This window comes from Hyperolius riggenbachi, chromosome 4, assembly GCF_040937935.1.
Source record: "Hyperolius riggenbachi isolate aHypRig1 chromosome 4, aHypRig1.pri, whole genome shotgun sequence".
NCBI classification, from domain to species: Eukaryota; Metazoa; Chordata; class Amphibia; order Anura; family Hyperoliidae; genus Hyperolius; species Hyperolius riggenbachi.
Window position 1 is genome coordinate 463,438,770 of NC_090649.1, and position 23,194 is coordinate 463,461,963.

General features: G+C 47.6%; 1 protein-coding gene across 1 annotated transcript in view; it reads right to left on the reverse strand.

Moving 5' to 3' along the window:
• Positions 1 to 23,194, reverse strand: part of LOC137570977 (calpain-8-like) — a 94,018-nt gene that overhangs the window by 53,821 nt on the left and 17,003 nt on the right. The window contains exons 2-5 of the mRNA XM_068279675.1: positions 20,715 to 20,784; positions 5,396 to 5,514; positions 3,185 to 3,318; positions 2,404 to 2,572 (exon numbers count right to left, since the gene is read on the reverse strand). Of these exons, the coding sequence (XP_068135776.1) occupies positions 2,404 to 2,572; positions 3,185 to 3,318; positions 5,396 to 5,514; positions 20,715 to 20,784 (492 nt within the window). The remainder of the gene's footprint in view (positions 1 to 2,403; positions 2,573 to 3,184; positions 3,319 to 5,395; positions 5,515 to 20,714; positions 20,785 to 23,194) is intronic.

The following is a 23,194-nucleotide window of genomic DNA, read 5'->3' on the forward strand; positions in this document are numbered from 1 at the left end:
TCTGCACATATTACAGGATAATGCAATGTTAGAAAAAACACTATATACCTGAAAATAAAAATATGAGAATATTTTCTTTGCTGCTAATCTTCTAGTAATTATTCATATAGTACACAACCAATTCATTATATAATTTTTTTTTTTCGCTTCAGTGTCTCTTTAAGCAGTATTCAATCAAGTGTACTTCAGGCCTTGAACCCACTTTAATTCTCAAATCGCTATCGCAATTGCTAGCATTTTTAATTAGCGTTTTGTAAGCGATTTCATGAGCGTTTCCCAGCAATTTTGATAGCAATTTTAAAAAGTGTAATTTTTTTGCCAGCGATTGTGATTGCTATTTGCATTTTTTTATTCTGATTGGTCCTTTCAAATTATTGTTATTTTTTTACAGTTTGCAGTCATTTAACCACTTCACCCCAAGGAGGTTTTTACCCTAACGGACAAGAGCGATTTTCACCTTTCAGTGCTCATCCCTTTCATTTGCCAATAGCTTAATCACTACTAACCACAATGAAATTATCTATATCTTGTTTTTTTCACCACCAATTGTGCTTTTTGGGGTTGATATTTGTTTTCAGTAATTACTTTATTTTCTATGCATTTTAAAGGGGAAAACAAGGAAAAAATGAAAAAATACACAATTTCTCCAATTTCATCCCCTATATTTTTAATATAAACACTGCTACTGTACATAAAACCCACACATTTTATCTGCCTATTTGTCCTGGTTATGACAAGATTTTAATTATGTCCCTAGTACAAAGTATGGTGACAATATAGTATTTGGAAATAAAGGTGTATTTTTTTGTGTGTGTTTTCTTTCACTATTTTCACATGCATGTGCATAGGAATGCACGTGCACGTGGGAGCACGCACGGGAGCGCGCACAGCAGCAGCAGCAGCCGTGCATGACATTTTAAAATGTCCTGGAGCCATTAAGAGGCTCCAGCAGGACTTTTTGTATGTCTGTATGTCACTAAGTGGTTAAAATCACACACAAATCGTGTAATGATTCATGAGCAATTTGCCAGCGCTTCAATAGTTTACAATGCTGCATATCCTGCGATTGCAATTTTGCTAATCACACTCGCTACTGTGGAATTTGTTACATTTATTTACATTGGTAGAGCGTTTAGGGAAATCGCTCTCAATTTGATTTGACCCAAATCCAAGCTGTGTACAGTAGTGATGAGCATAATCAGCTAATTGCGATTACATGACATTCTGCATAAATTTTCGCAATTGCATCCATACATAATAACAGTTTGTAAATCCAATTGATTTTGTGTAATCCATTCGTAATTTCATATAATTTTGTACTGACTTTAGTGGTAAATAGCAAAGCCCCCATACAGGCTATTGCCACCAAAATGGCTACATATGTTAGTCAATGGGAATTGTAAAGAAAAAGAAAAATAAATCAGCCAGATACTTACCTAAGGAGAAGGAAAACTCTGGGTCCTATAGAGCCTTCCCGTTCCTCACACTGTACCCTCATTTAGGCGGCAGCTCCCCCTTTTGAAACCCCCACTGCTGGGGACTTCGGAAGTCTTCAGGAGGCGAGTCCTCCCGAAGACAGGCGGCTTCGTACTGCGCACGCGCGGCACTCGGGCTCCTGAACACTTCCGAAGCCTCTTTCGGTGGCAGAAAGCAATATTTGACCAATTTGGTCGAGTAGCACTACTGGTGGAGCTAGCGCTGGAACGCGGGGACCGTAAAAGGATCGGGAAGGCTCCATAGGACCCAGAGCCTTCCCTCTCCTTAGTTACATAAGTATCTGGCTGATTTTTTTTTCAGTTCCCATTGACTTTAAAGAGGAACTTCAGCCTAAACAAACATACTGTCATTAAGTCACATTAGTTATGTTAATTAAAATAGACAGGTAATATAATCTCTTACCCTCTCTGTTTTAAAAAGAACTGGCAAATGTTTGTGATTTCAGGATGGCAGCCATCTTTTTGGTTGAAAGGAGGTGACAGGGAGCGTGAGACAAAGTTCCAACTGTCCTGTGTGCTGATCACCCCTTCCAGTTGCTAGACAACGTGAACAACAACATAGGAAATCCCCTCATGCTTTGCACAGCATCAGGGAAAAAAAGCTTGGGCAGTTTCCTTTGATGGGTGGAGCTTAGCTAAAAATGCAGCTAAAAATGATGCAAACAAAGCTCTGATGCTGTGAAACTGTTAAAGAAACACCAAGCCTTTTCAGTTCTGCTGAGTAGATTTTTAGTCCGGCGGTTCACTTTAAGGTGACTAGTGGGTACAAGTCACCAAGCCTGGACTGACCTTGACCTCTAATGGACTTTCATGTACTAAAATGTCAGGCTTGGGGAGCACCCTTGATATTGGAGGTCTGGGGTCCATGGAGTAAATTATCCCTGAGGTTTCAGAAATCAAATCTTACATCAATGGAGCAGCCGAGTAGAGATTCCGCTTTCAGAGCTTTCTGGATGATGTGAAAAAGATCAGCAGGGGCCTTCCTCAATTCATACACCTCCGATATGCCTCCTGTGAAATCCTCAAACCCCTCAATTGTGGAGCCACCTGACAGAGCTTCATAGGATCCATTGAGCCTGTAAAACAAAAACACCAGAATTCATAAATGCAATGCTGTACCAACTTTCTGCCACTAGAGGTCTTTGTCACACAGCTCATCTACAGCAAGAAAGCCCAGTAATGCTCTTCACAGGTACCAGTCACACCTGCAGGCTATAAACTATCACTGGCAAATGACAGATGCTGTGATTGTATTTGTATACCTGTTGGTTTGATCAAGTACATAGCCATAGAAAAACGTAATTCGGTTTAGATCTCAGAACTTCATCTAAGCTCTAGAAGATTAGCAACAGCATAATAACCTTTGAAGAAAATATTTTTTGTTACAGCTGTTACAAATCCTGCAATAAATCTACAGTGTGTCAACTTCCTGCTTTCATGGAAGCAGACATAGGGTTCACATCCTGTGTTTACAAATCAGCTGCTCTGCCAAGGCAGCAGAGATTCTTGAGCTGATACACCCGAGAGATCAAATTACAGTGGTGATTAGTTACAGATGGGGCAAATTTGGCTAAACTCTCTAAATACATACAGGGTGGATTTATCTATGTTTTCCTTCTCTCCCGTGCAAGAGCTCAGGTCCACTTTAAAGATATAACTCAAGATTGTAGAATGTTGATGGAACTTACTTGGCATAGGCTTTCTCCAGCAGGGCGCTCCAGAACTCATCCCCTTCTGCAGAGTGTACAAAAACCAGGTTTCCATTCTTAGTAGGCAGGCGGTCATCCACTACAACATCCACCCACTCTCCATACTGCCAGAACTGGGAGGGAGAGAAGACATTTGGTATAGTGGAGTGGTAGGATAGTAAGAGGAGCTGTTTCTTGACACATAGGCCTAGTGCACACCAGATCGGTTCGGTCGCGTTTTCAGATCCGATTGCGGATGTGGAAACGCTAGGGTAATGTATTTCAATGGGGTGGTGCACACCAGAGCGGGAGGTGTTTTGCAGAAACGCATACTCCCGGGCTGCTGCAGATTTTGGATTGCGGAGGCGTTTCTGCCTCATTGTAAAGTATAGGAAATACGCAAACCGCTCTGAAAAATGCTACATCAGAGCAGTTTGCCAGCCGTTTTTGTTACAGAAGCTGTTCAACAATATATGAAATCTACTACACCAAAAACGCTTCACAAAACCGCAAAATGCTAGGTGAAACGCTACAGAAAAATAAGAAAAAGCGTTTCAAAATCTGCTAGCATTTTGCAGATCTGCTAGCGGTTTTTGGTGTGCACCAGGCTAGAGATTACTTCCTGTCTAGAGACTAAGACTGGTTTTCAAACCTGAATAGATCCTTTAAAAATGTCAAAAATTGGATGGCATTCATTGGGATTGATGTCATCAAGTGCGATACTTTGTGGTGTCACTGCTCTCCACCTACCCTCTGCACCTCCTCCCAGAACAGACCAATTATTAAAATCCCCTTGATAGACTTAGTTCTTTTTCCTCATCCAAGCTTAAAGGAAACCAGGGATGAACCTAAATAAATGATTTACATACCTGGGGCTTCCTCCAGCCTCATGCAAACAGATCGCTCTCACGTCGCCGTCCTCCGCTGCCTGCAGCTCCGGTATCAGGTCCCGTTATTCCCCCGTTCAGTTACTCTCCCGTTCAGTTTCTGCCAGTTGCGGCCAGTCAGCGCAAGTGAAGTGCGCTCTCTATGTAACTCTCCAGCGGCCGCGGGAGAGTTACGTAGACCCAGGGCCGGCCCGCTCATGAGGCGGGGTGAAACTTTTGCCTCAGGCGGCAAATTTCCAGGGGCAGCACCCGCCCGTCCGTGAGTGCGGGGAGCCGGCCCGCCGAGCTGGAGGGGTAGCTGGCAGGACGGGGGTATTGGGCCAGCGGCGGGGAGGGGGGTCGGACCCCCCCCCCCTCCCTCGCCTGGGTCCCCCGTCCTCCGCTCCCCTCCAGCCTAAATAGAAGCAGCCGTATGTGTAAGAGGCACGGGCGGGGAGGACACTCACCTCCTCCTCGCTCCAGCGTGCGCTCCACTGACATCACTTCCTGCAGGACGCTGCAGGAAGTGACGTCAGTGGAACGCACGCTGGGAAGAGGTGAGTGTCCTCCCCGCCCGTGCCTCTTACACATACGGCTGCTTCTATTTAGGCTGGAGGGGAGCGGAGGACGGGGGACCCAGGCGAGGGAGGGGGGGGTCCGACCCCCCTCCCCGCCGCTGGCCCAATACCCCCGTCCTGCCAGCTACCCCTCCAGCTCGGCGGGCGGCCCCCCCCGAGGGGAGGGGAGGGGCGGCGGTGACAATTTTTTTAAAAATTTGCCTCAGGCGGCAAAAAGTCTAGGGCCGGCCCTGCGTAGACCACATCCAAAACCCCATAGAAACAGGAACCAGGGAGGACCCCCAGACCCACACAGCTCTGACTGAGCAGCAGACCATATCATGTACAACAATCAACAGCCACAAACCACTACACCAGCTGGCCAGCGCTCACGCTGCTTACTAGCTGGATCCACCAATGAAAGGGTGCCTAGGCTTGGTGTATGGCTTGCTGCCGCTGCAATATACGGAAGTCTGTCTCACCACTTGTCTCCGAAGTACAATCCAGTCGGCAATGTGTGCTGTGGTCAGAAGGGAATAGTGCAGGGACGCGTAAGAGCGTTAGCTGTCCTGCACATGCCTCATGTGGGTCTAAGATGCTCCTGGTCCCACCTCCTCCCAACCTACATGTTTTGCCCAATCACTGGGCTTTGTCTAGGCAATCCGAAGAGTAGTTACGTCCCAAGGGGCAGGGGGCTTTACTACCCATGCTGGACACAGTGGCCAATCCAATCACAGCAGTACTGGGTAAGAGAGACATGTACAGTACAAATAAAATGATATTCTTACCCGGAAGTGGAAGATTCCAGCATAGCCTTGCTGGAAACTCTGATCTTGCGGAACCACCTGGGCGAGTATATCCTGATCCAGCGTCAGAGAGGCGATGGAAGCCAGAAGCCAGCAGTCACCTGTTGGACAGGGAAGGGGGTTTAAATACATCTTTTCAGTTTAATATTTTTCAAAGGTTTATTGAAATCTGAAATGAAGGTAAAAGAACTACGTTTCCAAATATGGTACACACTACAGTAGCTCAATAACAACATAATCTTAAAGAGGAGCTGTCGGCCATACTATCTCAGAAAAAAAAACACATATGGTATAAGTAGATAAATACTTGCTCTACTTTCATAACATATGTATTGCACTGTCCATGTTTTGATTTTAATGATTTTTCTACAGTAAAAAAAGAGAACATCCTTCTTAGCATTTGCCATTTTAACTGTGGCTATTTTGAAGCCAATCCTGCTGTCATTTCTTCCCTTAAGGTGCGTACACACGTCAGATAAAAGTCTTTGGAAAATGAAAGATCACAGACCAATTTTACCCCCTTCCATGTAGTATGAGAGCCATACCTACACAGTCTATTCTATGGAGCTGAACTCCCCATCAGATAAAATCTTTGCAAGATGCTGTACACATGCAACAGATCAGTATCTGCAAAAGATCAATCCCTGCAAAAGATCCATTCCTGCAAAATGCCTTCATAGTCTATGACATCTGCAGATCATCATACACACCTTGTTTAACCTCCTTAGCGGTAACCCCGTGTGTGACACGGGGTAAGCCGCCGGAGGGTGCCGCTCAGGCCCTGCTGGGCCGATTTTCATAATTTTTTTTTTGCTGGACGCAGCTAGCACTTTGCTAGCTGCGCCAGCACTCTGATCGCCGCCGGCCCCCGCCCGATCGCCGCTATCTGTTGCGGCGCGCGGCCCCCCCCCCGACCCCGTGCGCTGCCTGGCCAATCAGTGCCAGGCAGCGCCGAGGGGTGGCCCGGGACTCCCAATGACGTCCCGACGTCAGTGACGTCATCCCGCCCCGTCGCCATGGCGACGGGGGAAGCCCTCCAGGAAATCCCGTTCTTTGAACGGGATTTCCTGATCTGAGATCGCCGAAGGCGATCGGACCGGGCGGGGGGATGCCGCTGAGCAGCGGCTATCATGTAGCGAGCCCTGGGCTCGCTACATGATTTAAAAAAACAAAACAAAAAAAAAAAAAACTGCTGCGCTGCCCCCTGGCGGGATTTTTCATACCGCCAGGGAGGTTAATGGACATTCATCTGCAGATCAGACAATTATCTGCCGATCTGAAGATCCAACCTGGTGGATCTGATCTACAGATAATTGTCCGTTAAACAAGGTGTGTATGATGATCTGCAGATCTCATAGACTATGAATGCATTTTGCAGGAATGGATCTTTTGCAGATTCTGATCTGTTGCATGTGTACAGCACCTGTGTGTGCAGCATCTTGCAAAGATTTCTGTCTGATGGGGAGTTCAGCTCCATAGAATAGACTGTGTAGAGTATGGCTCTCATACTACATGAAAGGGGGTAAAATTGGTCTGTGATCTTTCATTTTCCAAAGACTTTTATCTGACCTGTGTACCCACCTTTACTCCCCTCTGCCTGATTGTGTATGCATTGCCCGCCCTCCAGTGGTGCTCAGCAGAGCTCGAATATTCGAGCTCTTTTTTCAGCTATTCGAGCTCGAAAACCGAGCTCGAATAGCTGCAGCTACTCGAATGGGCTATTCGAGTGAACTCGAATAGCCCATTCACTATTCGAGCTAACAGTGCTATTCGAGCTCGAATACCGAGCTCGAATAGCGTCATAGCCCAGATTGATGTCCTTAGAGCCAATCAGAGGGCTCCCAGGCCCTCTGACGGCAGCTAATCACAGAGGGGGACCCTGGCCAGCCCCTACCCTATAAATAGCGGCCGCCATGTTCCGTTTTTCCGTCCTTGCCTGACTTTGTACAGAGAGAGATCTGCTCCTTTGTGCTTTGGCTTAGCAAGAGCTTTATTGTGGTCAACTACCTAGCGTTTTTGCTCACATACACCTCCTATACACACCTATATTGTTGTTAGTTAGATAGAGATTGTATTTTAGTTAGTAGCTTGTGTGTTACATAGAGACAGACACAGCTGCTGCAGGCAAGCTTACACTGCTTTAGGCCTCAGGGCCTTGCCTGTGTGGGCAGCTGTCCTCCTGTGACTGTCCTCTGTTAGTTTATTATACCAGTGTTTCTGCTGTCCTACCTTTACTACTGCGTGATTGTATTTTGTAGTAACTGTACTAGGACACTCACTGTCACTGTTTGTTCATAGCTCCTGCGTGTGTGCGTGCACAGTACACACACTCTATTTCCTTCTGATTACTATTGATTATTGTAATTTCTAGTTGTACTTACTAACTACTTACTACTAGGGACACTCAGTCACTGTTCATAGGCTAGCTCCTGCGTGTGTGTGTGTGTGTGCACTCAGTACACACACTCTATTTCCTTCTGATTACTATTGAGTATTGTAATTTCTAGTTGTACACTTACTTACTACTTACTACTAGGGGCACTCAGTCACTGTTCATAGGCTAGCTCCTGCGTGTGTGTGTGCGTGCACTGTCTGTACAGTACACACACTCTATTTCCTTCTGATTACTGTTGATTATTGTAATTTCTAGTTGTACTTACTAGTAACTACTTACTACTAGGGACACTCAGTCACTGTTCATAGGCTAGCTCCTGCGCTGCGTGTGTGTGCGTGCACTGTCAGTACACACACTCTATTTCCTTCTGATTACTACTGATTATTGTAATTTTTAGTTGTACACTTACTTACTACTTACTACTAGGGACACTCAGTCACTGTTCATAGGCTAGCTCCTGCGTGTGTGTGTGCGTGCACTCAGTACACACACACACACTCTATTTCCTTCTACTTAATCTGATTACTACTGATTATTGTATTTTCTAGTTAGTGTACTAGGGGACACACTCACTGTTCACTGTTCACACTTATACTGATTACTGAATTATTGTATTTTGTATTAGTACTGTACTAGTAATCACTTAGCGATCTAATCACTTAGTGATTAGTGTCACCTCACCCACCAACCCACTCCATTAAAGTACCCCACTTTTTCACCCGCCCTTTTAAAAAACTTTTTTGTTTACGCCCAAAACATCAAAGATGTCTGGAAGTGGCAGCCAGCGCGGTTTGGGCAAGGGGAAGGGCAGCAAGGGAATCAAGAGGAGAGGGAGCAGCATTGTGGCAAGCTGCGGCCGCGCCACCATGCACAGTTCCGCAGCAGCAGCAGCTGCGTCAGTGGCTAACATTCCTCCTATAGCCACTGGCCGTGGACGCCTTGGGCGCCGCCCAGCAGGAGCATCTCACGCTGCAGAGACACAGCAGCAGCGTGTAGTACCTGCTCCTATTTTCCTCCAGCCGGGTCAGAAACATCCCATTGAGGAAAAGGATGCAGACACTGTGGTGCAACTGATGACGGAGGATGAGCAGCCCGCCATCAGCTCTGCATCCGAGGCCTCCACCCTCACCACCACCACCACCCCTGTTCGCAGCAGCCGCCCAGCAAGGCCTGGGGAGGAGGCCAGTTCACTGTCACAAGTTGGCGACCTGTCACTCAGCAGTATTTTTACCCCAGGCACCATCAGGGTATTGTCTGCTGTTGTTGGCGATTTGGAGGAGGAGATGCTGATGGGCACTTTGGGGGATGAGGGATTGGACAGCAAGACTGTGGCGACAGTCAAGCAGCCCATCCATGCATCAGGAGAGGAGTTTGGGGGGTCATCATCCCAGCAGGACATGTTTCAGGAGGGGGAGGATGATGATGATGATGATGACGTGGTGACAGACAAAGACTGGGTGCCGCCACCACCAGCACCTGGGGATGTCATCATCAGCAGCTCTGAGGAGGAGGAGGAGGATGCGCTTGTGGGCCTTGCAAGGAGGCGCATCATTGCAAGCATTGGCAGCAGTAGGCAGGTCCCACAGCCTGCTGGTGTCTCAGCAGCAGCAGCAGCAGCATCTGCCAGTACCACCACCAGCCGCACCCAAGCCCCTGCCCCAACCACCACAGGGAGACAGGCAGCAGCGGCTCCAGGCCGTAGGGGGTTGTTTTTGTCACCAATCTGGCGATTTTTCACCATGCCCACAGTGTACAGCAAGTACGCCACTTGCAACCACTGTCAGCGGAAGTTGAGCAGAGGTGCAGACCCCTTAAAGTTCAGCACCAGCTCGCTCATCAACCACCTTGCTGCGAAACATTTCCACCAGCATGAGGAGTTCCAGAGGCTGAAGGCATCTGGTGCTGGGGTGGCACCACAACCATCACTGCACAGCCTTCAGCGGCAGCAGCAGCAGCAACAGCAGCCACCCGCACTCCTGCTCCTCCAGCAGCACCAGCAGGAGTGCGGAAACGCACTGCTCCTCCCCCCTCTGCAACTCCTGCCGCCGACACTGAGGCCTGTTCTGGCAGCCAGTCCTCAGTGGCCTCCTCTGCTGTGTCCGCTAATTCCCGTGCCAGCAAAAGGCCACGCCAGAGCCTTTTGAGCGAGTCCTTCCAGGGGGTGGTTAGGGCTCTGCCTCCCAGCAGCCGTCGCGTGCGTCAGCTGAACGGATTGCTGGCACGGGCCATGTGCTCCCAACTCCTGCCGTACACGCTCGTGCAGGAGGGGAGCGACATGCGTGCGCTGCTTGCTTGTGCAGCCCCAGACTGGCAGCTCCCCAGCAGACACTTTTTCGCCCGCAAGGCCATTCCTGCACTGCACCGCTTTGTGATGGCCAATGTGGAGCGAGGGCTGGAGCACGCGGTTGGTGAAAGGGTCCACGTCACCATGGACTCCTGGAGAAGCCGCTTCGGGACAGGCCGCTACCTGTCCTTCACTGTCCACTGGGTCAGCTTGGTGGAAGGGGGTGAGGATGGGAGAGCAGCAGCGGGCACAGCAGCAGCAGCAACACAGTGGGTGGTGCCACCCCGCAGGGTCAGGGGAACTGCAGCTGGTTCCTCTGATCCTCTGCCATCCTCCGGCACACCTGACCAAACCCCCCGCCTCAGCAGCAGCGTGAAGGCCCGCCACTGCCAAGCGCTGCTGCAGTTGGTCAGCCTTGGAAAGACCAAACTGACGGCAACCCATGTGTTGGCCAAACTCCAGGAGCAGGAGAGGATTTGGCTGACCCCCAGAGGCCTCAGAGTCGGAGAGGTGGTGGCCGACAATGGGGCCAATCTGGTTGCTGCAATAGACAGGGGAGACCTGACCCACATCCCCTGTCTTGCCCACGTGCTGAACCTGGTGGTGCAGAAGTTCTTGCGCACCTACCAGGGGATGGGCGAACTGCTGGAAATGGCAAGGAACGTTGTGCGTCACTTCCGGCGCTCGGCTGCAGCCTGTGCGAGCCTGGAAGACGTGCAAAAGGAGCTGGAGCTGCCACGCCATCGGCTGATCCTTGACGTTCCAACTCGCTGGAACTCCACCCTGGCGATGTTGGAGCGTCTGGTTGAACAGAAGCACGCTGTCAACCAGTACCTTGCCCAGGCCACTGTTTCCGCCGCTCAGAGAAGGGACAAGACCAGCAACATCCCGTCCATCGTCCCCGATGATGACTGGAGGCACATGCAGCAGGTGTGCTTAGTGCTGGCTCCCTTTCTGCAGGCCACTAACATGGTGAGCAGGGACCATGCTATGGTCTGCGAGTGGGTGCCCCTGGTTTGTCTGCTGAACAGGGCCCTCGATGCTTTGCTGGAACAGGGAGCGGCAGCCTTGGACCAGCAGGAGCGGCAAGCAGCTGCACAGTCCACCTCTGAGGGGGAGGAGGAGGAGGACTTGGTGGAGGTCCCTGACCTTGCTGCTGATGAGGGGGATCAGCACAGCGCAGCTGAGTTGGTGCGGGGGTGGAGAGAGGATGAGGCGGCAGAGGAGGAGGATGAGGACAACACTGCCGTCGATGTGCCAGCACACGTGGCCCGCCTCTTCCCAATGGCAGCGCACATGCTGACGTGCCTGCGCAAGGACCCCACGGTGATCCAGATGAAGCAGAGGGAGGACATCTGGATCAGCATGATGTTGGACCCACGCCTCAAGGGGAAGTTGAGCCAGTTCCTGCCGCCTGCAGGAGGAGACCCAGCGCAACAAATAAGGAGCTTGCAGCAGGCCCTTGTTGAGCGCTTGGAGGAAGCCTTCCCCCAGCCTTCCACCCCCACTGTCCAGCCAGCACAGAGGCAGCAGCAGGTGCCTGCATCCAGCAGCAAGCGCCCCACAGACCTGCTGTCTCTCAGCAACGAGCTCTACAGGACTGTAGAGGCTCTGGCAGCAGTGACTAGAGAGGAGGTGCATGCAGCAGCATCCTCCTCCGGTCACAGCCAGCGCCTGACCCGAATGGTGGCTGACTACATGGGGTCCTACAGCGGGCTTGACAGCGATGCCCCTGTTGATCCCATGGAGTATTGGGTCAAGCGCCTGGAGATCTGGAGCAAGCTGGCGCAGTACGCCCTGGAAGTGCTGTCCTGCCCCCCTTCCAGCGTGCTGTCCGAGTGCTGCTTCAGTGCAGCTGGTGGCGTGGTCACCGAGAAACGCTCATGTCTGTCTCACAAGTATGTGGACAGACTGACGTTTCTCAAGATGAACCAGGCGTGGGTGGAAGGCGAGTTCCAGGCCCCTGTTGTCGGCGAGAGGGGGACATGAACTGGCTGCCGGAAGAACCATCGTTAATGTGCCTTACCACCCTTTACCACCTCCTGGCTCCTGCTCACTAAGCCAGCCTGGTTCACTTTGACTATTACGTCGCCTGCAGCCACACATTTTACATCTACAGTGGGCTGCTGTGTACTGCCCTTCTGCTGTCTGTCTGTGTTTCCCACTGCCAGGGTACACAGATTTACCTTCTGCTGCCGCTCTGCCACCAGCTATTACGTCCAACAATAGCTATATCTGTGTAATTTGCTGTAAAAAAAAAAAAAAAAAAAGTAAACCATCAAAAAAAAAAAAAAGGTTTAATTTTTCCGAGGTGCCCGGGTTGAAAACTGTGTTGTCCCAGTTGTGTATTGGACACGATGTGGGCTGCACGACCGCTGTCTGGGACCTCCTGTTGTGTTTATTTACATCCCTGGTATCAACGCTAGGTACCAGGGCTATTATGTCACGCTGCCTACCTACCTGCTGCCACACTCACACTACTCCTCCATTCCTCCTGCTGCTGCTGCTGCCTGTCTGTGTTTCCCACTGCCAAGGGTACACAGATTTTACCTTCTGCTGCTGCCACTCTGCCACCAGCTATTACGTCCAACAATAGCTACTCTCATTACTCCTCCATTCCTCCTGCTGCTGCTGCTGTCTGTCTGTGTTTCCCACTGCCAGGGTACACAGAATTACCTTCTGCTGCCACTCTGCCACCAGCTATTACGTCCAACAATAGCTATATCTGTGCAATTTGCTGTAAAAAAAAAAAAAAAAAAGTAAACCATTAAAAAAAAAAAAAAAAAAAGGTTTAATTTTTCTGAGGTGCCCGGGTTGAAAACTGTGTTGTCCCAGTTGTGTATTGGACACGATGTGGGCTGCACGACCGCTGTCTGGGACCTCCTGTTGTGTTTATTTACAGCCCTGGTATCAACGCTAGGTACCAGGGCTATTATGTCACGCTGCCTACCTACCTGCTGCCACACTCACACTACTCTCCTCCATTCCTCCTGCTGCTGCTGCTGCCTGTCTGTGTTTCCCACTGCCAGGGTACACAGATTTACCTTCTGCTGCCACTCTGCCACCAGCTATTACGTCCAACAATAGCTACTCTCATTACTCCTCCATTCCTCCTGCTGCTGCTGCTGTCTGTCTGTGTTTCCCACTGCCAGGGTACACAGAATTACCTTCTGCTGCCACTCTGCCACCAGCTATTACGTCCAACAATAGCTATATCTGTGTAATTTGCTGTAAAAAAAAAAAAAGTAAACCATTAAAAAAAAAAAAAAGGTTTAATTTTTCTGAGGTGCCCGGGTTGAAAACTGTGTTGTCCCAGTTGTGTATTGGACACAATGTGGGCTGCACGACCGCTGTCTGGGACCTCCTGTTGTGTTTATTTACAGCCCTGGTATCAACGCTAGGTACCAGGGCTATTATGTCACGCTGCCTACCTACCTGACTGCCTGCTGCCACACACTCATCCTCCTCCTCCTGCTGCTGAATTTACCTCCTGCTGTCTGTGTGTTTCCACTGCCAGGGAGCACATACAATGGCGCTTCCAACATGCGTGCGCCACCAGCTATTTATTACGCTCAAAAATAGCTGCATTTCTTTAAAAAAACAAAAAAAAAAAATATTCTTTTTATTAATACTTTGTGATATTATATTTAGAGGTGTCCGGGTTGAAAACTGTGTTGTCCCAGTTGTGTATTGGACATGATGTGGGCTTCACGACCGCTGTCTGGAACCTCATGCTGTGTATTTACGGCCTGGTACCACCGCTAGGTACCACACAGCCTATTATGTCTCGCTGCCTGCCTCATTGACTGCCTGCTGCCACACAATCATCCTCCTCCTCCTGCTGCTGCTGCTGAATTTACCTCATGCTGTCTGTGTGTTTCCACTGCCAGGGAACACATACAATGGCGCTTCCAACATGCGTGCGCCAACAGCTTTTTATTACGCTCAAAAATAGCTGCATTTCTTTAAAAAAATATATAAAAGAGAAATAAGTGAAGAAGAAGAAGACGATATAGAAGAAGAAGAAGATATAGAAAAAGAAGAAGACGAAATAGAAAAATAATAAGAAGAAGAGGATATAGAAAAAGAAGATATAGAAAAAGAAGATGAAGAAGAAGAAGATGAAGAAGAAGAAGATGAAGAAGATGAAGAAGAAGATGAAGAAGAAGAAGAAGACGATGAAGAAGAAGATGATGAAGAAGATGAAGAAGATGAAGAAGATGAAGAAGATGAAGAAGAAGAAGATGAAGAAGATGAAGAAGAAGAAGATGAAGAAGAAGAAGATGAAGAAGAAGAAAATGAAGAAGAAGAAGATGAAGAAGAAGAAGATGAAGAAGATATAGAAGAAGAAGATATAGAAGAAGAAGAAGAAAATGAAGAAGAAGAAGATATAGAAGAAGAAGAAGAAAATGAAGAAGAAGAAGAAGAAGAAGATATAGAAGAAGAAGAAGAAGATATAGAAGAAGAAGAAGAAGAAGAAGAAGAAGAAGAAGAAGTATATACACTACTGAACAGAATTTTGGACACAACTTCTCTTCTCTTTCCACCTTTTTTTTTAAAGGAACATCCCCACATAATCACTTGCTGTTGTTACTTGAGAAAAAAGATGTTTCTTGCATCATTCACCCTCAAAACAAGTGTAGGAAGCTATTTAAGGCCAATTCGAATAGTCAGCTCGAATAATGAGCTTGAATACCGACTCGAATAGTGAGCTCGAAGTCCGAGGTCGAATCGAATAGCAAAAAATATTCGACTCGAATATTCGACCGAATTCGAATAATTTACTATTCGAATTCGACCAAACTCGAATAATAAAAAGGGGTATCCGAGCATCACTGCCGCCCTCCACTATAGAAAGTGCATTGTCTCAGCAGCATGAGAAATATGGTGTAGGAGGGGAAAACAGGAGGGAAAGAGGCTTCAGCCAATCAGGCTGCATTAGTTAAGTCTGAGTGGAAAGTAGATGCAAAAAAGTTGCTACCTTTTGTGTACCAAATTTTGTGTGTAACGAGTCAGGTAAACTGGGGAATGATCATTTATCAACAAGAAAAGTAATAGTGATTATAACTTTTGGACTGCCTGGTTAGCATCCCGATTACTTGTTTACCAGATACAAATAAAGAATTGATTTTTAATTTTATGCCCGACAGTTTAACTTTAATATAAATAAACAACTGTAAATAACTGCAACTTTCTATTGATAATTTATACTCTTCTGACGTTCTCTAAAATAATGAATGCAGACAGTCCTCAGCTGCCACACTGTCATGGCTGAAATTAGCACTAGGCACTCTAGACACAAGTCTAGGGACACTAATGTGCCGAGAGACGGCTGCCACGGCATGCCATGCCATATTCACTATCCTGGTGCCACACTGACATCACTGTCCCCAAAGCATAGAGAGCTACATGGACAAAGCCACAAATAAGACAAGTAAATCATTGATATGATTAAGAAAAGTTTATTTTGTTCACTGTGTGCATTTGGTGCAGTCAGACCCAGGCAGCCGCACAATGGACAAGCTTTACGTTAAATAATTGCAGGAAAATGAGACAGTCAGTGTATAGATTGTACACACACTGTACACAAACCGCACAATGCAAAGCAAACACCAGAGACAGGTGAGCAAATGATTTTCCTTGCAAATATGCATCACACCAAATGACAGAACCTGATCACTAATTTCTCACACAATGTACACTTTCTATAAAGATCCTAAAGGGCACTCTTATTCTTGCTGCGTGACTCATTGCATTTGTCTGCTACAAATATTATGAGGTTTATTTACTATTAGTTTGGAGAACAGATTGGAATGGATTTTTTTTAAGTGAAACTGAACCAAACAAAACTTCTTAAAATGTGCACATGATGTCCCTGCAAATGAATATTACATACTTACCTCTCCGCCAGTTCCTCTCAGAATCTCACCATTTTCTTCTTATAATGATTCCTTCCAGTTCCAATTATATCTAGTCAGACTTGTCTCTCAGGATGCTAAAAGCCTTAAGGCCCTTTTTCACTATATCTGCTGCTGTCAGTTATAAATGAAAGGACAGCTCATGTGCAAGGTAATGTCCATGTTTCCCTATGGGCCGAGCCTCAAGCAATGTCACTGGTCAATGGAGAGCTGACCTGGAAGCTGTTATGGGGTCATAACCATATTTAAAATGGAGGATGAAGAATACACAGTGGACAAACAGGACGCAAGAGAGGAGAAAGAAATTGATGAGCAGACTGTGTGGGATTGTTTGCCATATATATAGTATATATTGTATATTTGGAGAAGATAAAAATGTGTTATTTTTGCAAAAACACTATCTTGTCTGGCCAACGGCTATTGGCCGGTTTATAAATAGGCCCCTTGTTGGAGCAGAGTGGTCTGTATACGCAGATAGGCACCCAGTATAACAAGTTAGAACTCTTTACAGAAGAAAATGTGCAGGCATACATCATACACCACCATCAGGAAATGCAGCTTACTTCGAACACAGAGGAGGGACACAGGATGAATACAGGAAATCACAAAACCATAGAGCTCATTGCCTCACACATTACAAACAGTGACATCTTGTGGTTGCTTTACTATACTGCAGTTTAGGTTACAATGTTGTTAAAGTGAACCTCCGGACTAAAAATCGACTCAGCAGCACTGAAAAGGCTTGGTGGTTCTTTAACCTCTTGACGACCAGCTAACGCCGAGCGGCCTTTCCATGTCAGTTCACGGAGGGTGTCTCCGTGAACAGCCGGAGAGCCGCCGATAGCGGCTCGCCGGCAAAATGTAAACAGGCGGGGAAGAAATCCCCGCTGTTTACATCATACGGCGCTGCTGCGCAGCAGCGCCGTCAGGCAGATCGGCGATCCCCGGCCTCTGATTGGCCGGGGATCGCCGGCATATGATAGGCTGAAGCCTATCCCACAATGCGCAGGACGGATATCCGTCCTGCGCAGCCCAGGAAGGGAGAGGGAGGTAAGGGGAGGGAGGGAGCGCACAAAACGCTGCGGAGGGGGGCTTTGAGGAGCCCCCCCCCCCCGCTACCCACTAATGGCCGGCGGGGTAGTCTGATCGCCCTGCTGCACTCCTGATCGGTGCTGCGGGCTGTAGAGCCCACGCAGCACCGATCAGTGAAAATTCCCCTGGTCGGCAAGTGGTTAACAGTTTCACAGCATCAGAACTTTGTTTCTCTTATACAAGCCTCATTTTTAGCTGCACAGAAGAAAACTGCCCGGGCTTTTTTCCCTGGATGCTGTGCAAAGCATGATGGGATTTCTGATTTTGTTGTTCTCGTTCTGCTGTTTTTTTTTTACATTTTGAATTTGACATTTGAAGCCTAGCGTGTGCAGCTGGGAGGGGTAATCAGGACACAGGACAGTTGGAACTGTGTCTCCTGCTCCTTGTCACCTCCTTTCATCCAAAAAGATGGCTGCCCCATGACAAAGATGGCAGCCCCCATGAATCACAAACATTTGCCTGTTCTTTTAAAACAGGGTGGGTAAAAGATTATATTACCTATCTATTCTAATTAAGATAACTAATGTAACTTAATGACAGCATGTTTGTTTAGGCTGAAGTTCCCCTTTAAATCTCTAACACCCCTAAGATTTAGTTTCATATTCGGCTCCTTGTAGCAGTGTTTTTGCAGGAATCTATTTACAAAGCAGTGGGGACCTGCTAAGACACTTACACTATTGCGCTTCACGTTTCAAAATCTGACTTTTTTTTTAAAAGGGAACCTAAATTGAGAGGGATATGGATGTTTCCTTTTAAACAATACCAGTTGCCTGGCAGTCCTGCTTATCTCTTTGGTTGCAATTGTGGCTGAATCACACACCTGAAACAAGCTTGGAGCTAATCCAGTCTGACTTTAGTCAGAGCACCTGATCTACATACTTGTTGAGGGGCTGTGGCTAAAAGTATTAGAGACACAAGATCAGCAGGAGAGTCGGGCAACTGGTATTATTTTAAAAGGAAAAATGCATTTATTTTTTTTGCAAAATTATTTGTTTTTTAAAAATATTTTTATGAAATTTGTTTTATGAAATGTTTTTGAAAAATACAATGTGGAGAATGTGGCAGCAGGCTGCAACCATACAAGTTGGAGGTTTAAAAACATAGTTAAATTAAACTGCAGTATAGTAAAACAACCACAAGATGTCACTGTGAGTAAAACGTGATGGTAATCTTTATAGGATTGTCATTTCCTGTATTCACTCTGTATACTCTCTGTTGTAAGCAAGCCACACTTCCTGATGGTTGTGTATAATTTATGTCTGCACGTTTTTCTTTAGTAAAGAGTTCTAACTTGCTATACTGGGTGCCTATCTGCGTGTACAGACCACTATCCTTCAACAATACATTCTATACAGTCAATATCGTACAAGCAATATGGGAATTGCATCTGATTGCAGCAGAATGCAACTACTTAAAGAATACCAGAGATGGTACACTATGCTTCATTTATATTTACCCGGGGCGTCCTCCAGCCACATCCCCATGAGCAGCGCTGAGTCCCTCGCCGTCCTCCTCGGCCCCTCCAATCTGGTGCTACGACTGACGGTAATCCGGGCAGTTGCCGCTAGTTGAGGTCTTCTGTGCATGCACGCAGAACGCTCTAGGAGATGGAAGCGCGACAAGGGGTACCCGTGCAGTCCAGCCGCCCATGCGCAGAAGCCCGCAAATGCCCGGATTACCGGGTCCGGGAGTCATAGCGGCTTAACGTTGGAGTCGAGGAGGGGTTCAGAGCTGCTCATGGGGCTGGAGGAAGCCCCGGGTAAGTACTAATCAAGCCTAGTGAACCATCTCTGGTTCACTTTAACTTAACTGCTTCCCAGCAGCCAGCACCTATTTCCAGTTCTGCTGGAATATATCAAAAGATTTAATGTACACACAGCTGTCTCTTGTAGCGGTCAGTGGTCAGGCAGCCACTGTGGCTCCATCCATTGCAGTGCTGAATGCAGCTTATTGTGTTACTAATCTGCAGCAAAACACCTAATCTGACCTGCGTTCTATATCTCCACCTTCAATACACAGGAGAATCTCCACCTCACTCCGCTGTTTGGATTATGACTAACTGGCACAAATTCCTCAGCTTTCAATCATCCCTTTATATGAAGTTCGCGTACTTTGATGGTTCCTGTGGTTATTATTATTATTATTAATATAGCGCCGACATATTACGCAGCGCTGTACAATGTATATATATATATATATATATTGTCACTAACTGTTCCTCAAAGGAGCTCACAATCTAATCCCTACCATTGCCATATGTCTATATTATGTATTGTAAGTACTGTAGTCTAGGGCCAATTTTAGGGGGAGCCAATTAACTTATCTGTATGTTTTTGGAATGTGGGAGGAAACCTGAGTGCCCGGAGGAATCCCACGCAGACACAGGGAGAACATACAAACTCTTTGCAGAAAGTGCCCTGGCTGGGATTTGAACCAGCGACCCAGCGCTGCAAGGCAAGAGAGCTAACCACTATGCTACCGTGCTGCCCGTGCTGTGGTTGTAACCACCCCAGGCTCATCTAAAAGACAAAAGGAGATCAGGAGTAGTGATGCTCGTACCGAGGTCAAAATCACAACTACATGATGCGCATGGCGCTCCCCGCGGTGGGCGCGGGATGTAGGAAGCGTGCAGCTGGGCCTGAGTCTGCGCACTGTTGCCCGACTCAGGCAACCCGGAAGAGGCTGCCGTGGGGCATTTTGATAGGATTAGAGGGGCAGAGAGGATAACGGGGGAGTTGTGGGCATCAGGAAAGCTTTCACTACATGCCTGCTCTGTTTTTCCTATTTACCTCAGCTCTGGCATCCTTTACACACACGCAAAAAACCCTTTAAGGCTAATTTCACACCAGGACGTTGCGTTAGAGGGGGCGTTAAGGTCGCATAACGTCCCCCTAACGGAACGCCTGGTGGTGCTGGATCTGGACGTCAGAGTGAGCCGCGTTGTGCAGCTCACTCTGGCGTCAGTGATGCCGTGATGCGCACTCTTGTGCGCTTGCGGCATCACGTGGTCCCGCCGGCCAATCACCGCACAGAGAGGCCGCTCCAGGAAGTAAACACTGCACGTCATAACGTGCAGTGAATATTAATTAGCCATGTGCCTGGCCGCTCTCCGCTCCTCCCCAACGTTACGAGCATGTGCAAGCAGTCAGTACTGCATGCAGTACGTTGTCTTGTGACGCAGCGTTACAATGTAACGCAACGTCCGCACTGTGAACAGCCCAATTGATTTTTCATTACTGTGCGGTGGGCTGCGTTACAGGCTGCTCTAACGTGCGCCTGTAACGTCCCACTGTGAAACCAGCCTTAGTTCATGCTAGATGCAGGTGCAATCACACAACCGCTAGTATATGAACCTTGCAGGGACCCTGGCTATGGACTGATATTGGCCAGGTGAGGACTGGAATTCTAAAGGACTACATAGGGGACACATTTTAATACCTCTTCCTAAATAGCTGGACCCCCTATGATGTAATCACTGGAGATATCTGCAGATGGCTATGGTAAATCATAGACTTTGTGTGGCTAATTGTACAACGTTTAGGCAGATCATAACACTACTATACAGTTCCTGGTGGAGCAGACATCACTGATAGCATCCAGTGTGTAACTTACCCAGAGCCCCCTGGCAGATGTCCCCTCGTGTAGCTCCATCCACAATGAACTGAGGGCTGGCACAGAACTCCTGCAAACAAATACAAGGCATCAGTTTGGGTGTGCTTTTAACTAGAACCGACCCTGCTTCTTGTATAGCGTGCTGGTATAAGGAGTGGATCAAATAGAAAATAAATTTCATCCTATAGAGCAGTGATGGCTAACCTTGGCACTCCAGCTGTGGTGGAACTACAAGTCCCATGAGGCATTGCAATATTATGAAAGCTCTAAGCATAACTCAGGGAGGCAGAGGCATGATGGTATTTGTAGTTTTGTCACAGCTGGAGTGCCAAGGTTAGTCATCACTGCTTGCTATAGAGTCTTCTCTGGGTGTGAGGGGGCGTAAAGATGGCATGGTCTGTCACTCACCCCACAACCTTCTCTCCAGCGGTTCTGTATGGTAAGAAGGCATGGCATGGTCTAATGCTCTCCTTCCCAAGAGACAGATCTTTCGCTAATCGCAGATCTTGAGAGAGATCTGTTGCCTCCCCATATACCGCAAGCCAATTCAGCATGAAATCTCTTGGGAATCGGCCTTGCCACCCCTGGCTCTGTACCACTCCAATGTGAAGTGTGCCCCCCAGTGCCCTGTGCAGCATATTTTACCTGTTGGTGTCCACCGCTGACTCCATGCTCTGTCCACATACGTGCGCCCCACGCATAGCTCCCAACTGTCCCTCTTTGGGAGCCCTGTTCCTCTGTCCCTCTGTCCTCCTCATTTGTCCCTCCTTCAGGACTTTGTCCCTCTTTCTATGTAAATATATATATTTCTCTACTAAAAAATGTGTTTTATTGACTCTAAACTTTATCCCCATCCCTTAAATTGATATATTACTAATTTTAATATGTTAATATGAAGGGAAATGAACCAGGATAGAAAGGACCAGTGTTGTTTGACAACATAGTTTTCTTATGAAATCTTTATGGTATGCGTGACTAGGGGTGTGACGGGGGCGTGATCAAGGCTGTGGCAGGGGCGTGGCTTAAAAAAGTTGGGAGGTATGCTCACGTGGTTGCCAGGCGTAACATGGGTGCGTGTGTGATGTTACATACATGCTCATGTGTACGACGGTCACCACTTGGGGCGTGTGAATGTGGACAGAGAATGGAGTCAAAGACAGAAATGGTAAGGTAATGTATACGGCACTGGGCCTGGTCTCCGGATTTAATCGGATGGTCGATTGTCCACCAGGTTGCTGGATGTATGGGTACCTTTAGGCTTCTTGCACACAGGGATGTTACAGGCGCACGTTAGTGCAGCCTGTAACGCTCCCTCAAAGCACAGCAATGTAACACAAGTGGGCTGTTCACAGTGCCCACGTTGCGTTACATTGTAATGCAGCAAAGTGCTGCATGCAGTACGTCATAGGCGGCTAAGCCGCGTTAGTTTGCACATGCTCAGTCATGTTGGGGAGGAGGGGAGAGCGGCTGGAACATGGCTAATTAATATTCACTGCACTCAGTGACGTGCAGTGTTTACTTCCTGGAGCGGCCGCTCTGTGCGGCGATTGGCCGGGCGGGACCACGTGATGCCGCATGCGTCCAAGAGTACGCATCACAGCAGCATCACGGACGCCAGAGTGAGCTGCACAACGCCGCTCACTCCGACGTCCACACCAGAGAGCACCAGGCGTTGCGTTAGGGGCACGTTATGTGCCCTATAACGTCCCCAAAACGCAACGTCCTGGTGTGTAACTAGCCTCAGTCCATGAAAGATGTATTCTGTCCATGAAAGATGTTTCTGACTTTCTATATACTATTTATACTCACTTATCTTCCTAATTGATGTCAGGATTTGCCATGTTTCATTTGGGGCTTACTGTATTTGAGCTTCAGCATGCAGATCAGTTGTTTCTGACTGAAGTGTGCCTGGATTTTTCACATGCTTGTTTCAGGGGTGTGATTCAGAAACACTACTGGTACCAGAAATATGTGCAGGATGCCAGGCAACTGGTATTGTTTAAATTGGACCTGAACTCTTGCATGCATGGCACAGAAGGAAAACAAAGAGAAATGCACCCTGTATGTATTTAGAGAGTTATGCTACGTACACACATGCGACAACGATCGTTCGTTGAGAACGACGAACGAACTTTTAATTGATGAAAGAACGACCTAAGTAAAGTTAGTTTTAAATTGTGTGTAACGATCTGATCGTTAGAACGAACGTTACATCACGTAAAGCAACTATTGCGCATAAAAATGAGAAGTTCCATAGAGAAATAGCGAAATGCGCATGTCAAGCCTAGTACGAACGACCGTTTCCAACGATGTACTACTTTTGCAAACGATCGTCGTTGGTAAAAATCCGCCAAGCTAGATCGTTCGTTTTTTTAACGATCTAGCTCATCCGTCGTTAGACTTAATGGTCGTTGGTTGCTTTTTTTTAAACGATCGTCGTTTGAAACGATCGGGGAACGATCGTTTTAAACGACTATAGT